The sequence below is a fragment of the Athene noctua genome, chromosome 2 (assembly GCF_965140245.1).
Source record: "Athene noctua chromosome 2, bAthNoc1.hap1.1, whole genome shotgun sequence".
Lineage (NCBI taxonomy): Eukaryota > Metazoa > Chordata > Aves > Strigiformes > Strigidae > Athene > Athene noctua.
This window is the reverse complement of record NC_134038.1, coordinates 26,665,010-26,682,561: the sequence shown is the minus strand read 5'-3', so window position 1 is coordinate 26,682,561 and position 17,552 is coordinate 26,665,010. Positions and strand designations below refer to the sequence as shown.

Genomic DNA, 17,552 nt, shown 5'->3' with positions numbered 1-17,552 from the left:
GGTAGTAATTACACCATTTACAGTAAAGACACTGCAAACTGACATTGGGGAAAAATGGTGTGTGTCTGGCACAACCAAACTTCTTTGCAGAATGAGCTAGCTCTAAGTGAAAGGACTGTATTAAGATGTGAAGGTGGTTAGCAGCCAGCTTTGGTTAGGGTAGTGTTATGAGCATCAGTGGTCTTCTGGAGACAGTGAAAGTAGAATTGGCAGACCTTGACAGTTTTATGAGGATAGGATGAAATTCCTGAGCTGTTTTCAACATGCTCTTCCAACTTACTTTCCCAGCACAATGGTCTAGGTACTTGGTTACTATATATATATTACGGTTTCAGAGCATGCTGAGCATGCTTTCATAAGCATAAACTTTCATAGGTTAGAAAGGCAAGGTGCACAGTAGCAGAGGTGCTGTTCACATGAGAGATTCAGACTGTGCTTTCCTTGGGCTCTGAACACTAAGTACTTTCTATTTTCCCTTTGAATAAGGATGAATCTCAAATGATGGAGTAACGTTATTAGACTTTAATGGGAAGTGTCCTATACAATATTTCTAGGTTACCAGAGAGGGACAGCATCTGTGACTGGAGGCAAATATTGTTCTTCCTGCTCAAAACTGTGGGGAGGGTGTAGCAGTACCAGACTTGGTCATAATTTTGTGGCTGCCCAGACTTAAGTTCTTCTGTACTTCTTTTTGTTAAAGGCACTTCCAACGAGGTTGCACAGTTCTTGTCAAAAGAAAACCAAGTGATTGTCAGGATGCGAGGCCTTCCTTTCAACGTAACAACAGAAGAAGTGCTCACATTCTTTGGCCAGCACTGCCCTGTAACAGGAGGAAAGGAAGGAGTCTTGTTTGTCACGTACCCTGACAGTAGGCCAACGGGGGATGCGTTTGTGTTGTTTGCTTGTGAGGAGTATGCACAGAATGCACTGAAAAAGCATAAGGACTTGCTGGGGAAAAGGTACATAGAACTCTTCAGGAGCACTGCAGCAGAAGTTCAGCAGGTGGGTGTAAACCTGTCAAACATTAGCTTCTTGTAATCCAAGCTCCTACACTGGCATACAGTAGTGGAAGCAAATAACTGCTTGGCTATGACTTGAAAGCAGCTTTTTTCTTTTCACACTCTTGAGGGTAGATTGAGATTAGATATAAGGAAGAAATTCTTTGCTGTGAGGGTGGTGAGGCACTGGCACAGGTTGCCCGGAGAAGCTGTGGCTGCCCCCTCCCTGGCAGTGTTCAAGGCCAGGTTGGACGGGGCTTTGAGCAACCTGGGCTAGTGGAAGGTGTCCCTGCCCATGGCAGGGGGGTGGAATAGGTAATCTTTAAGGTACCTTCCAACCCAACCCATTCTATGACTCTTGCTGAAAGGAGTACTGTCTGAATTTCCAGGAGACTTTGCTTCATCTAACATCTTAGAGTCATACATATACAAACCTTAGGGGTTTTGACTTCCAGTAGCCTTGTGAACAGCAGTTATAGCAGAGAGTTTGTGGGTCTAGTGGTTTACTACATTACTACAGATGCCAAATTTGTCTAAGTCCAATGATGGACTATCCAGGAGGAGCATTAGCAAGAAATCTCGATCCAGAAGACTTACCTTTATTCACTGGCACAGAATAACTGCCTTTTGATGTAGCTGTCATCTTCAGATGTATATGAAGATCTTTATGAATGCCTTTAAGGGCAGGTCTCAGCCATCTTCTGCCAGCACTGGCTACCTAGAAGAGCGTGGCATGCCTTCATGAAACAGGGCCTGAAGAGTGCCCCCTCTTGCATTAACATAGCTTGATGGAACCATTAATTTCAGTTATGCTGTCAAGGAAAGGAAGTAGGGCTGAGAGGATTGCTTATGTATGTCTCCAAAGATTTGTAGTACTTCAGTTGAGGTCACTAACTTCTAAACATGATTTCAGAAGGTATTGTCTATGATGCAAGTTATGGCCATCCAATAGCCATGCCATTGTAACCAAGCAATGGCACAGCTCTCTTCCACCCAAATATGTAGAGATTTCAGTGCTGTATTTGAAAGATGTCACTAATGATGAGAAGGTGTAGCTGCAACACTCACTCTTGTCACTGCATTTTTTTTTTAGTGCTCTCATATGTTTCTTTGATAAGCAAAACTTTCTGATAGCTGTGTAAGTGTAAATGCATATTAATCTTGCTCAGAGAAAGTTAAAGGATAGTGATTGAATATTCAGTGAACTCTTGACCAGGCAGGGTTTTTACTGTTAAAAATGAGTTTCAAAGCATGACTGTTAAAGATACAGTGACTCAGTAGCAACACCTATGTTACTTGATAGACTATTGCATCTCAAGTCAGGGCTGTTTCATAGTGAAATGCTTCTAGTTCTCAGACTTTCCTAAAGTTCTGCAGAGGAGATATTTTGAGTAGAAGTGTCACTGACTGTAGATGGTAGAATGCTTTGGAATATTTTCCCAATAAAAATACTGTGGAAAAACAGGGTTCATGTTCTAAGATGTCTTTTGAGAGTTGCATAACAGTTCAAATAAATTCTCCAAACCAAAATTATGCTTTTCAAGAAAAAATAATCCAAATATTTACTTTAAAACATCTGAATTCTAAGCACTGCTGTTGTGGTTTAAGCCCAGAATCTAGCTCACTTGTTTCTTAAAATATTGCCCAGAGTGAAAACAGATGGCAGTGGTGTTATGTTCAGTTTCTGTGAGTTGAAGAATGATTAAGGAGGCTTTCTGTAACCCCTCTGCTCTTCTGTTTTGCACAGGTGCTGAACAGGTACTCTTCCACGCCGCTCATTCCCCTCCCCACGCCTCCTATTCTTCCAGTATTACCTCAACAATTTGTGCCTCCTACTAACGTCAGAGACTGTGTACGTTTGCGTGGTCTTCCCTATGCTGCTACTATAGAGGACATCCTGGAGTTCTTGGGAGAGTTTTCTACAGATATTCGGACCCATGGAGTTCACATGGTACTAAATCACCAGGTTGGTAGGCATCACATTTCTAGCCACTCTGCCACTCCAGCTACTGCCTGTGTATGGAAACACAGTCCTTCTGATGGTATCAATAAGGAAGCACCTTTGTGACTGACACTAATGCACTTGATTGGCCTCCAGCTCTCCTCAGAGTGTACTGGCAATAGATATGTTGGCTTATTTGAAGCCTGCTACCCCAGCTGCTACACTTGCTGGAGAGTGCTTTCTGTCACTGAGACCCATGTGCCTAAAACTAAGCCACATTCTTGGAGGGGTTGGTGCTCCCCAAGCAGCAGCTGTGATCTTGCACTGTAGGAGGCTTGAACTGAAGAGACCTGCTCAACAGCATGCATAATTTCTCTTGTACCAGGCAAGGAGTACATTCAAAACAAAAGTGTGGGCAGTTAGCTCTCAAAGGAGTGGTTTGTCCCTGCCTTGATAAACAGTGTGCCTCCAGGTATGTATATTTGAGGACCAATGTGACTGCAGCCTTTTAGAGACAGGATTTCCTATGGCATAAGTCATTAGCTGAAGCTTTTAAACAGTCACAGCTAAGCACCAAGATTAACAGTTTGTTGACATGTATAAACAGTAACATCTCTGCCATTGTTTCCTGGAAGCAGTTCCTAACAGACTTTTTAGACAAAAGATTGTGCATTGTTGTGATATCCTTTATCAGCATAGTCTTGTGACTCTAGGGGGAGGAGATGGCAGCTCCTCTAACTATGGAGATGCCCTGAATGGTTGTACCGATTACACTGATTATTGCAGTATAAAATCGTTCTTGTATAGTTCTTTAGCGCTGAGCCTAAACTAAAAGTATGAAATACTTCATTGTCCTATCAGCCCTTGTCAGCAGTAACAAAAGAACCTAGAGGAAGACATTATTGTGTGTATATAGTCCTGAGGGCTGTCTGACACCTCTACCCAAAGCTGTCCTTTGTTTTCCCCCAGATACTGCTTTTGCCTGACTACTAGATTCTTACCTTTCTGCATGCTCCCACCATTCCTGGTTTCAGCCCTCTACCTGAACAACTGTGAAAGGAATGGTGATAAAGTTCTTCCCTCCAAAACTAGAAGAACTGACCCAGAACTTAAGTTAGAGCTGGCTTCAGATTTCTGCTGCTAGTTTTGGCTACTTCAAGTCAGCAGCTGCTTGTGGCTGCAATGACTCTTCCCAGTTATGTATCCCACCCATTTACAGCTTTAACTTTTTTCTCCACAAGCTCATGCAAAGCCTTTGACTAGTACCCTTCGAAAACATCCCAGCTGATACTGGCCTTAAAATTAAACTTGAAATCATTTAGCATTTGACACTTGACTGTATTTATCCTTGAATTTTAAAAATCACTAATAAAAAAATGTGGATTGATTTTCTAATTCTGCATTCTTACTAAATTGGTAAAAGCAGGTCTCAGAGCACCAAAGTACTTCTGAATTGTAGTCTCTCTCATTAGGTGTCTTTCTTTTTTTTTTTTAAACATAGAAGTAACATGGCACAAGTTAGAGCCTGGCTTAATTGAAACAGGTAAATAAATATGATCAATCTAGCACAAGTGGGAAGAACTTTGGGAAGGAGAGCTTAAATATGCTGATGGGTACTCAAGCTGACTGACTGTACTTGACTTTAACAGCGCAAATTACTTCCTGTGCTGCTACTTCATGGCAGGTCCAGAAACTTCTTTTTGTTTGCCTTGTTTGTAGGGACGTCCATCTGGAGATGCTTTTATTCAGATGAAATCTGCAGACCGAGCTTTTCTGGCTGCACAGAAGTGTCATAAGAAGACTATGAAGGACAGATATGTTGAAGTCTTTCAATGTTCTGCTGAGGAGATGAACTTTGTATTAATGGGGGGCACTTTAAATCGAAATGGCTTGTCCCCGCCACCATGTAAGTTACCATGTAAGTTTTGCATGGGTCTTGCCGATACGCTATGCGGGTAGGTGTTGGAGCTGCTTTATTGACTCTGATTCTGGTTCTTGCAAAGGAGTGTCAGATGGGGGTATTAAAATAAGGCTTTTTTCATCTTAAATCAGCAGCTTGCAATCATTATTTTTCCCTTTGGTTCTGAATTGCTATGACTGAAGAATTACTTTAAAATTACTCCTGCTTTTTCAGTGGCAAACTTCCCCTCCCTGAAACTTAACTTGGCCAGGGTGAGCCATGACTCTGAAAAATAACTTGTAAGCCCTGCCTAGACCTTAAAGAACTGTTTCCCATTTAAACTGATTTGTATTTACATTTTTCATCATGGTGAACATGTCAGGTAAAAAAAGCCTTCTCCTTTCACTTCCAAAACTTAATTTATTAAACTATGGGTAATGTGCTTCTCTGGGGCTTAACACAAGTGTTCTGCCTATTGAATCACTACTGACTGAAATCTTGACTTTTTGTTGTTCATACAGAATTGAGGTTGCCAGTGTGGGAGTAAAATATACAGAGCTTTGGCCTTGGAGAACTGCTGAAACTATTTAATGTAAAATTATGTTTCTTGGAGCTACTAGGATGAACACGGACTTCTAGACAAACATTTGGGGGAAATGCTTTAAGAGCTTAAGGGCTACCTTACTAAGGATATGTGCCATATAAATCTGAGCCTATGGGAAAAATAATACTTTGCTTCTAAGATCATAAATGGCAAGGTAGTCAAGTAGGAGCTTTCTCTCTGTCTCTCTATGCAAATGTGTTATTATTGGTGGTGACTCTTTGAAGTGTCCTCTAAATCCTAGTCAGAGCTGTCAACATAGCAGCAAACTTCTTGGGTGTGGTTCCTTTTGAGTGTGAGTGGACCCTCAGCTAATCCTTAAGAGATAAGTTTTCCAGGTGACTAGAATTTTTTTGGTGTATTTGCAATACAAGTATCCTTCTGAGCAGGAATCTGCAGTATGTAGTTCTGTGTGTGACAGTTGTTCCAGACAGGGATTGGAAGCTTCTTTGGAGAGCTCTTAGGACAGGTTCTTGGGCAGAGCCCCAAACTTTGGGAACTCTTAGGTGGCAGCATGCCCCCTTCCAGCTACAGATGCCAGGGATATATTCCTTAGATAAGCTCTTTTGGCTCTGTCACTGCCCCATCCCACAGTGCAATGAGATGCTGACTCTTACTTTAAAGTAAGCCTCTATTTTTGATCTTCTGAGTTATCTCAAGCTTTATGTTCACTTTTTATGGCACTTGGATGGGGAAGATGGAAGGAAAAGAGTATCAAAGGAGAAGGGTGAACTCTCATCAGTGAGAATTCATTTAGGGCCTCATATCTTGTTGAAACACCAAAAAGTGCACTTTTGGATTTATTTTTTTTTTAAACTTAGTGTTACTCAGCTTGAAGCTGCAGAGCCATGACTTTTACACTCTTCTGTTGTCCATTAACCAACAGCACTGTTCTGGAGTGTAGGGAATGTCAGGATGAAAAGGGGTCCTCTGCTCTAGGGAATGTTAGGCAGATCTTTAGCACAGAAGTTTCCTTCTTACTGTGGAGAAGTCTCACAATTCTTGATTGGAGACTTCATTAAAATCTGAGCCTAGACAAGAAAAACTGGCCTCCCCTTTAGAAAGAGACCTTATTCCTGGAGGGAGAGGGGGCTTCTTGTGTGTTACTGACTTTGCTTTTGACTAGGGATGTGCACAACACTTGTAGTCAAGCTCGCATTGGTGGCTCAGATTTACTTCTCTTGCTCATCACAGAAAATAAAGAACCTTCACAAGTTTCTCATTGTAGAGTATTGTAGAGCATATATATTGTAGACCATATATATGCTGCAATTGAAAAGGTCCTAATCTATTTTCCATTTGTTCCCTTTAGGCCTTTCACCCCCTTCGTACTCCTTTCCGGCTCCTGCTGCAGTTGTGCCAACAGAAGCTGCTCTGTATCAGCCATCCATGCTCTTGAACCCACGAACACTCCAGCCTTCCACGGCGTACTACCCTGCTGGGGCTCAGCTCTTCATGAACTACACAGCGTACTACCCCAGGTAAAGCAGAGGAGAAACCAAGCAGGAACAAAGAAGTCTTTTTGCAGCAAATGCACAAAGCTCACAAAAGAACATTGTCTGCTATGCTACCAAGAACAGCTTGTTCGGTATCTTGTTCAGGGAAACAATTTCAGGATATCTAGGGATTTCCCAAGTTTTAGAGTACTTCAGGTACTGATTTTTTTTTTAAAAAAAAAAAACCCACCCTAAATCACCAAATAACAGTGGGATTTTGGGGGGTATTTTTTTTTTCACCTAACATGTCCCTTAAACTTGTTAGTTCACACTGTTGTGCCCTTAGTGGGAACTGGTGTGTGCAGTACTCCTTCCTAAGTTCATTAAAAAAGCCCTTGGCCCCTCTTTAGAATGGGTGGATTGGGGTCTGCCCTAACAACTTCTGCCTCTTTTGTTTTTGTAATAAAGTAACTTTTGACCTTTATGGTGAAAACTCTGTTTACTTATTTATAAAAGTAAAAAGTATTGAATGCATATGTAAAGAGGCATATATTCTTCCTGACTTCATAAACACCCCTCATGAAGAGCTTTTGGCTCTTCTGCATTTTTTGATATCTTCTACAGAACAAAAAAACTCTTGATACCATTTTCCCTCCACAGTCATGAGGCCTTGGAAAGAGCCATTTCCCTGTATGTCATAAACCATTCCTCATCTGTCAGGAAACCTATTAAGGAACTAGAGTCTTCTATTAGATTCTGACCAGTGGGGTGGTTTGTGTTTTTTTTCCCCAGAGAAGGGTTCAAATAGCTACTTACAAAATTGCTGAGCAATATGGACTCTCTAGTTACCTGTAAGATAATACACATTTTCTTACTACTTTACACTAAACCAGTATGTCTGTAAGCTGCCTATTGGGTTTTTTTATTAAAATGTTTTCTTCACTCATGAGTTAATTTCTATAATGCCTCCAATGTCTGTCTTACGGTTATGATGATGTTACCAAACTCAGCCTCTTTAATGTAAGATCAAGAAAATAAAATTTGAAACTTGCACTGGCAATATAAAACAAATTTCTCAATAATAGTTCTGTATGTCATGAGAACACAGTAGCAGTAATGGTTTGTAGGAGCTTAGTCTGGCCACTGCAGGCTCAGCATCAGGCCCTACAGAGATCTTTCACTGAACGGGATCCCACACGAGTCCCATCACTGGCTGCTTCGGCTGTGGGCATATCTTGGTTACAGACTGAGACCCAAGTCTCAGAATATCCTTTTTATGTTCTTGACTAACTGATAGTTGTATACTATACTTAAGAAACCATGCCTGTGTAGCTTCTGTGCCAATTACAAGTACCTCCGTTTTTAAAAAAAAGAGTAAAATTTCTGGAGTCAACTTGGCTTCTTTCCATGTTGTGAGATCTGGTGTTTGGATATTGCCTTTCTATCCAGAGTAAATGTTTGATCTACAGACAAATTGTGTATATACTCCAGTAGAGATTCTTTGTAGATGATATTTTGGGGTTTTTTTTCTAAAAATTAAGCTTTAATGCGTGTTAAGTATGTGCAGCAGGAAAGAATGGGGTATCCTCTGTACAAAGTGGTGCATTTAAATGCATGTACATGGAAAAGCAATACAGAGCTGGTGGCTAATGATCAGACTGGTTCATAAATCTAACTAGTGAATACTTATGGAAATAAGGAAAGTTTCTTTGACCTGCTGCCAAAAGGTTCTACCACTTGTGTTTTGCAAGGTCGAGTTGCTTTGTAATAGCCAATTCTGTTCTCTGCAGTAATCAACCTAGGTGGGGGGGGAGGCATTGCTTTGGTCTCCAGTATCTATCAGAAATCACTGAAACTCTTGGACTCTTCTTAATGCTCTTATGGGTTTGGTGATGAAACCCAATGGTGTAAAGAAATGGATGCCTTCTATGCTATTAAAATAGCTATAATGAACTCCTAATGAAAAGGAGGGAAAGCAAGTTATTCGGGATCTGTCAGTCTTTGATATCTCTGTTCAGCTTTTAATTATATCTGGCAACATGTTCTGACAGCGAATCGGTGGTCTCTGTCTCTGCCTAGTCACAGGCTTTTGAGAAAAAGAACAATAGGATTCATGGGAGGGAGGAATTTTTTCCTTATCTAATCCTGGATAAATAGGTGTACTAGTTGCTGTATGTATGTGCATTAAAAGTAACTGTGCTACTTGGCCACTGCTAACATATTCTATAGAAATGTTCACCATACACAAACTTGAAAGTTACTGGTATGGTATATGTAGTTTTAAACCAAACAAAGTTAAATCTTACTGTATTTATTCAGTTCTAATGCCACTTTGATCACTTTTAAGCAGTGCCTTTAAAACCTCAAAAGTTTCTGTCAAAGTCCGTGACTGTAGGAATATACTTAAACTTTGTTCTTTTTTTCAACAATATTTTGAATAGTGAAGTGGAAAGAGAAGCTTCTTACCCAGTAGGTAGTATGCTGGTGGGACGTGTAGCCAGAAAGTGATATGGGAGCTGAAAACTGATGTGGGTTCAAATAAACTGGATAAATTCAAGGGCAGGAAATTCATTGTGAGTTAGTGAATACGCAGAAACTGCATCTGGCTCAGGAAGTCCTTGAACTCAAAATAACTGGAAGACTGTTCTTATGTTCTGTGTCCTATGGTAAACTCTTGTGCTATAGAAGCAAGGTGGGTAGGTGAACTTGTTTGTTCACATCTTTGAAGTAGTCCTTGTCTTGTGAGATGTAAGTACTGCTTGTGAGCATGGGTCTTTTCCAATGTGTTTGTAGTTGTATTCAGCTGTGCTAGTCTAATAATGGCTAAATTTGGGTTATCTCCCTGTTGTGTCAGTGTATGTACATACAGCTCCTTCTGTTGGAGTGATTTGAATTAAAAGGTCTTTTTATGTGGTAGTTAAAGGCATGATTCTGACACTTGCTGCACAAGAAAATACAGGGTAATTTGTTAGTGTCTTCATCTGTCTACTTTTGCCTCTTCCTGTTATTGATTAGGTATGTCTTTCTCACTATACACTAACCAATTTGTAAAAGTACAGATAATATTAATGCTATAAATTGCATATGTATATATGTATGTATACATACATAAAAAGTGTGTGTATGTGTATAAAAATGACCAAGACTAGAAAAAAGCCTCACTTGTTCTCCATAATGGTCATTATGGAGGATCTGATCCATCACAGAGAACAAGTGAAGCTTTTTTCTAAACTTGGTTGTTGCTCAGATCTGTATTGAAGCACAATTAAGTTGCAGGGAGTTTAAACTGGCAAAACTAGGAACAAGTGGGCTGGATTAGGAGTGATACCATTCAGAGCTGTTGCCAGCAGCTTTATTTGCATATCTGTGTGTCTGGCTAACTGGCATCACTTGACAGAACTGGGTTAGGAAACAACCATATGTGTATTTAGCCTGGGAGATCTGTCACAGATGGAGAACAGCAGCAGCCAGAAACAAAACCTCTTCATCAGCTTAGTTGTACTCAGCATCATAGCAACACTCTGGCCCACAGCTTTTAGAAGGTAGTACCCTTTTCTCTTTCGTTTTTTTTATTTTTTTATAAGTATGTCAACTTGGATTGCATGAGATCACACCTGCAGTGAATGTGCTCACTGAGCATAAAAGCCTACTGGTGGCTTTTAGTTGCTGTCCAGCAAACGAAGTTCACATGTTCACATCAAGTGGCAGCATTTGGGACTCTTTGTTACCTATCCATGCTCATGGTAAGCCAGTCTCAATCATGGATTTGTCAGTCTTATTGGTTCATAGAGATGTGGTAGGATGGCTCCTATGACTGGAGTGTTGGAATGGAAGGATGTGCAGGGGAGACCAGGACAGGGGCCTGCCTTCTACATCTGTGCCCAGCTGGAGTGTATGGAGCTCTGCCTGGGATGGATGAGGAGCTGACCAGGAGCTTGTGGGTCAGGATTAAAGGGAGGACAGGAACAGGTGACATTAGAGTGGGGGTCTGCTACAGGCCACCTGACCAGGAAGACTGAGCAGATGAAGCCCTCTGTAGACAGATAGAAGCAGCCTCACATTCACAAGCCCTGCTCCTCATGGGGGACTTCAACCACCCCAATATCTGTTGGAGAGACAACACAGCAGGGCATAAGCAATCCATGAGGCTTCTAGAATGCTTTGATGATAACTTCCAAGTGACAGAGGAGCTAACAAGAAGTGCTGTGCTGGAACTTGTTCTCATCAACAAGGAGGGGCTGGTGGGGGAGTGTGAAGCTCAATGGCAGCCTTGAAATGGTGGAGTTCAAGATTTTCAGGGCAGTGATGAGGGGGTACAGCAAGCTCACTACACTTGACTTCAGGACAGCAGACTTTGGCTTCTTCAGGGACCTGCTTGTCAGAGTAGCATGGGATAAAGTCCTGGAGGGAAGAGGGGCCCAAGAAAGCTGGTTAATATACTCAAGGATCACCTCCTCCAAGTTCAGAAGCAATGTATCCCAGCAAAGAGGAAGTCAGGTAAGAATGCCAGGAGGCCTGCAGTGATGAACAAGGATAATAAGAACAATGCTCCTGGAGAAGCTCAAACAGGAAAAGGAAGCCTACAGAGGGTGGAAGCGAGGACAGATAGGCTAGGAGGAATTCAGAGAAATTGTCTGAGCAGCCAGGGTCAGGAAAGCAAAAGCCCTCAGAATTAAATCTGGCCAGGGATGTCAAGGGCAACAAGGAAAGCTTCTATATATATGTTGGTGATAAAAGGAGGACCAGGGAAAATGTGGGCCCTCTCCAGAAGGAAACGGGAGAACTGGTTACCTGGGATATGGAAAAGGCTGAGGTACTCAATAACTTCTTTGCCTTGCTCTTTACCAGCAAGTGTTCCAGCCACACTGCCCAGGATGCAGAAGGCAAAGGCGAGGACTGGACGAAAGAAGAACTGCCCACCATAGGATAAAATCAGGCCTGAGATCATTTAAAGGAACCCAAAGGTGCATGAGTCCATGGGATCTGATGACATGCATCTGTGGGTCCTGAGGGAACTTGCAGATGAAGCAACTAAGCCACTCTCTATCATATGTGAAAAGTTGTGGCAGTCTGGTGAAGTTCCCACTGACATGAAAAGGGGAAACATATCCCCCATTTTCAAAAAGAGAAAAAGAAAGACCTGTTGTAATTACAGGCCAGTCAGTCTCATCTCTGTGCCTGGCAAGATCCTGGAAACTATGCTAGGGCACATGGTGGGGGTGGAAGAGGAGATTGGTGACAGCCAACATGGCTTCAACTAAGGGCAAATTGTGCCTGACTAATTTGGTGACCTTCTACAATGGGGTTACAGTGCTGGTGGGTAAGGGAGGAGCAACTGTCATCATCTACCTGGACTTATGCAAAGCATTTGACACCATCCCACATGACATCCTTGTCTTTAAATTGGGGAGACACAGATTTGATGGATGGACCACTTGGTGGATATGGAATTGACTGGATGGTCACACTCAGAACTGTAGTCAATGGATCGATACCCAAGTGGAGAGCACTGACAAGTGGCGTTCCTCAGGGGTTGGTGCTGGGACTGATGCTGTTTAACATCTTTGGTGACATGGACAGTGGGATTGAGTGCACCCTCAGCAAGTTTGCCCACAACACCAAGATGTGTGGTGCAGTTGACATGCTGGAGGGAAGGGATGTGCCATCCAGAGGGACCTGGGCAGGCTGGAGAGGTGGGCCTGTGCAAAACTCATGAAGTTCAACAAGGCCAATTGCAAGGTCCTGCACATGGGTCAGGGCAATCCCATGGACAAATACAGGCTGGGCGATGAGTGGGTTTAGAGCAACCTTGCCATGGACTTGGGAATACTGGTGGATGGAAAGCTCAACATGAGCCAGCAATGTGCACTCGCAGCCTAGAAAGACAACTGTGTCCTGGGCTGCATCAAGAGAAGTGTGGCGAGCAGGTCAAGGGAAGTGATTCATCCCCTCTACTCTGCTCTTGTGAGACCCCACCTGGAGTACTGTGTCCACCTCTGGGGTCTCCAACACAAGAAGGACATGGACCTGCTCAAGTGGGTCCAGAGGAGGGCCATGACTAGGGGCTGGAGCACTTCCACTATGAGGACAGTCAGAGAGTTGGGTTTTTCAGCCTGGAGAAGAGAAGACTCTGGGGAGACCTTATAGAAGCCTGCCAGTAATTAAAGGGGGCTACGGGAAAGATGGGGAAGAACTGTTTATCAGGGAGTGTAATCTCAATCTACCCTTTTTCAGTTTAAAAACTAGCTATAAGGAAGAAATTCTTCACTGTGAGGGTGGTGAGACACTGGCACAGGTTTCCCAGAGAAGCTGTGGCTGCCCCCTCCCTGGCAGTGTTCCAGGACAGGTTGGATGGGGCTTTGAGCAACCTGGGATAGTGGAAGGTGTCTCTGGCCGTGACCAGGGAGATTGGAAGTAGATGAACTTTAAGGTTTCTTCCAACCCAAACCACTTCATGATTCTATAAAAATAGGCTCGTCTTTAGTTAATGGCCTAAACTTGCCAACAGAACAATTGTTTTAGGGGGAAAGACTTAATGATTCATTCTTCTAAGTGAAGGTAGCTTGCCAAGGATTAGAACAGCAGGGATGCCTTTAACTGCTACTGTATTTCACTGAAAGAGTGCATTAGCAGGGAAGACTAATTGCTGCATCCCTTCATAGGCTGTCATTATCTCTTCATTTGTAGGTTTTAATTAGTAAAACTGCCATGGTGTCTGAAAAGCAGTAGCAGAGTAATGGCCTGATCAATACATATCTGGGTATCAGGATAGTAAAATCATTTAAATGTTAAAAAAACAACCCACCTTTCTTCAGAGTTGATAAGCCTGTAAAAATGTTGTTGCTGATAGCAGTGTCCAAGATTTACTCAAGCCACCACACAAAAGGCCACCACAGATGCTGGTGGAGGTTCTTCTATTTACAGATCCCAGCTTGCTTAATACATTGAATGATTTGATGTTCAGTTAGCTTTTACTGTCACCTTCTGACTTTCCCTCTGCTATCTAGGAAAACATTTGGATTAGCATGAGGGATTAATTGATATTACAACATTGTGCAAGCTAGTTGAAGAGATCAGGTTGAGTATAGTTTTTCCTTTTACTTATTTACCACACAGTTCAGTGGTGGGAGAGAAGATCCTCCTGTTGTGCCTCAAGGCATGTGTCATCCATGCAGGTGTTTTTTTTTTTTAAAACATTTGCAGTGATGGGCAGATAATCTCAGTTTATTCAGGGCACAGAGATAGGTTGCTGGATGCTTCTCTTCACTCCAGCAGCAGCCCTCTACAAGGGTGTGTTGAAAGTTGCAGCTACTCAGGGCAGAACATTGCAGTCTTCTGTGGCAGCAAGAGCTTCTGGCTCCATTCCTATTGCTTGTTGTTGTCATGCTACCTTTAATTTATACAGATAGGAAGCTGATTGCAGTAGGCAGACAGGTTAGATGTGTTGAGTGAGCAGTGGGTTATCTAGTGAAATGGGATGGCATCTGTACTGAAGGAGCTTTTGGTATTTCTAGGGGTAGAGTTGGATTGATTTTGGAATAGGGCTCCTTAGAGCTGAAAGCTTCTTGGGTTATGTTTTTGGTTTTTTTTTTTTTAAAAAAAAAAAAAGCCTTCCCTGGTAAAAACATGGTCTGTGATATTTGTCCATGATTAAACAGCAGTCATGGGGATTTAAATATTCCTATTTGATTAACAGATGCCCTGATGATTTAGCACTCATACTTCTGCCATTTTTCAAGTTATATGGCTTTTTTTTCTTTAAATATGGATAAATACTCATGACTTGGAAAAGGAAAGTTATTCTAGTTATGTAAATAACTTGCTATAACATGTCTTGTTAGTTTTTGTGAACAAAGTACTATATTAAAACTTTCAGCTTTGGTAATTGTACCATAAAATTTACTAGCTTTGCTTCTCTCAAACTTTTGTTTGAACTGCTTCTAAAAAAGCTTTATACTGAAGCTGTGTTTCCCCCTGCTTTCCAGAAATTAACATTATAGGCATTATGCTGCATGCTTGTGTATACCTGCACACACTATACTTGTGACCTGTGCGAGCTCAAGGAGTAGTTGAAAATCCCTATTGGTCTCTGAAAAAAATCTGTTCATTGGATGCTGGAGTGATCTGCCAAATTTCCTTGATGTTTTTTGAAGTCTGCTTGGTGATGCACACCTCCTGCTTCAGTCAGAAGGTCTGGCTTTGGGGTGCTGCAGAGCTTCTCAGGGTCTGCTGGAATTCCTAGAGCTAGCAAAGGGGGAGGCTTATTTAATTTTGAAATACTAGTGGATGAGTCTGACAAGTTGTTCTTATCTGCTCCCTCCCCTTTCTTTCCCTTGACTTTTCCTACTAGTGTTCCTCTGAGTAGTACAGCGAGGGATATGTAGTGAGACTGACCTGCAATACAGGACCTGTCTTAGTCCTGAAATTAATAGAAGCTGTCAATCAGTAGCAGAAAATAGTTAATACTTAAACAAAAAACTTTTTCAGGACTACAGAGAACAAAGTTATGGGAAAAATAAAGATAGAAGATATGCAGGGAGGGAATGGAAACCTGTAGATGTTATCTATGTACATATCTGTTCTTACATGCAGATACTGCTGGGTATGTCTGTGGTTCTCTTGACTGACCTGCAGGATACTTGGCAGAAGTCTGAAAACCTGCTTGGTTATGTATGCTGACTGCTCCTAACTCACACCCACTCTTAATATAAACCACAGCTTCCTTCTGAATATTGGTATCTGTTAAGCAAATGTATAAAGGAGAAAAATATTAGGAAATCAAACAGGAAAGACAGTGATCATCAATGTTTCTACATAAGATTTTAGTGATGAGTGTTTGGGATTCCTTGAGGTGCATGAATGCTGTTTGAATGCCACCATCAACCTTTAGAACATGTGAAAACCTATTGCATCCAAAACTGATTTCTGAAACTTAATTGTGTCTTATTTTGAGAGTCTTTGGAGAAATATTGATGGGGAAAAAAAAATCCAATTTGACTCTTGATTAAATCCAAGAAGGATCAATTCATAAGGAAAAATATTTGCACTGGAAAACACTTCATATCATATTTGCTTTCAAGAACTAGACTGATATAAAAAGAGTTAGGGTCTTGCACTGCATCATTATATAATGATACACAACTACTAAGAACGGCTGTAGAAATCTTCTCTGACCCCATGTAAAACATGCAAGTATTTGTCCCTGGGCTTTAATTAAAGAAGATAGGCTGGAATAGCTATTTGTCTTGTATCCCTCCCTGGATGCTTTTCATTACTAATGCCCTCTATCTACTGCTTCTCCATCTGGAGATGTGACCACTCTTAAGTTACTTGCAGGTGTTTGTCTAGGAGGTTGTCACCCTTCAGTTTGGGGGAATGCAGAAATGCCTGGGGACAGTCCATATGCTCTATGATATCGGGGGATTAGAGCAGGTAGTGCCCTTAGCCTAACTTGTTGCTAGAGCTGTTATCTTTATCTCCAAGATGGTGTCACGAATTAGCAAGTGCTTGTACCCTCTCGGTGCAAAGCCGACAGGGTTAGCCTGAATAGCTGGAGTTTTAAACAGAGATGTCAGACTTCCTCAAAACAGATAAGGACCCTTAGAAGTATATATAGAAGTGATAATAAAAATAAATGGGTGCAGGTGGAAGAGGACTGAAGGGAAACACTTCTGCCCCCTGACTGCTGTCCTACCAAAGCTGAGGGGAAAGCTCACGGAGGCTCAGCAGCAGGGTCAAGTGGCCAGGGTAGTAGGAAAGCTGTTCTCTGGGATACCCAGCTAAAGCTCTCATGGGCCACCACTGCAAGCTCTTGTAGCCTGTGTCTCAGAAAGGCCTGGGAAGCAGAGGAACTTCAGTTTAACCATGATACCTTCCACAGACAAGGGCTGTAGCCTTGCTTCAAAAGGAAGGTCACATTGCCCAAGGTGTCTGTCTTCTGGTGGTTTTGTGTTTGGTTTCTTTAACAGTGATGCAAGCTAACTCTGTCTTGCCTTACTAAATTAGTTTAACTCAGGAAGCTGCATCATGATGTGGTGTGGGGGTTGAGCTTTTTATCCCTCTTAATAAGAATCAACTGCAAAGGAAACTGGAGAAAGGTCTCTTTCCTTGCTCTTCATATGAGTTTTGGAAGTAATGGGGTTGTTTTCATAAGGATTCCAGAAAAATTTAAACTATTCTGTAGCTCAAGTTCTTTAATGATGTTCTGTTTTCTTATCTCAGGCACACAAATTACCTTTTTTGGTAGCTTCAGCTGGCTTGCTGAAAGGATTAATGTTAATGACACTTTCTACAAAGCTATGCAGTTGCAAGCCGTCTGTGGTATGCATCTTGTTCAGTGAAACAATTTTTTTTTTAAATTAAATTAAAAATTTAAATTAAATTAAATTAAATTAATTTTTTTAAATTTAAATTTTAAATTAAATGTGCATCCAGCAGTAGCTGAAAACTCATGGGTTACCTGACATTTTAGCAAGACCAGGATATTTGCTGGAACTGCCAAATCAAATCAAAACAAGGGTCTATTAACAAGCTGCATTTTTTGGCAATTTGAATAAGGCCATGGAAGACCTGACAAAGAATATCAAAGCTTCTAACATCTACAAATTGTGAGTATTTGGGGTGTTAGAGTATTTTTATCATGCTAAGGAATAGCATGAAAATAGATGGAAATAAA

At 41.6% G+C, this 17,552-nt stretch overlaps 1 protein-coding gene across 2 annotated transcripts in view; it reads left to right on the top strand.

Annotated features, from left to right (window-relative positions):
• ESRP1 (epithelial splicing regulatory protein 1) overlaps positions 1-17,552 on the top strand; it is a 34,957-nt gene that overhangs the window by 14,896 nt on the left and 2,509 nt on the right. The window contains exons 10-13 of one of the 2 annotated variants that reach the window (XM_074897635.1): positions 701-1,002; positions 2,746-2,964; positions 4,660-4,858; positions 6,754-6,922. In XM_074897635.1, coding sequence (XP_074753736.1) covers positions 701-1,002; positions 2,746-2,964; positions 4,660-4,858; positions 6,754-6,922 — 889 coding nt within the window. Of the gene's footprint in view, positions 1-700; positions 1,003-2,745; positions 2,965-4,659; positions 4,859-6,753; positions 7,037-17,552 lie in introns of those variants that run through there. The other variant, XM_074897636.1, reaches the window with a different exon arrangement.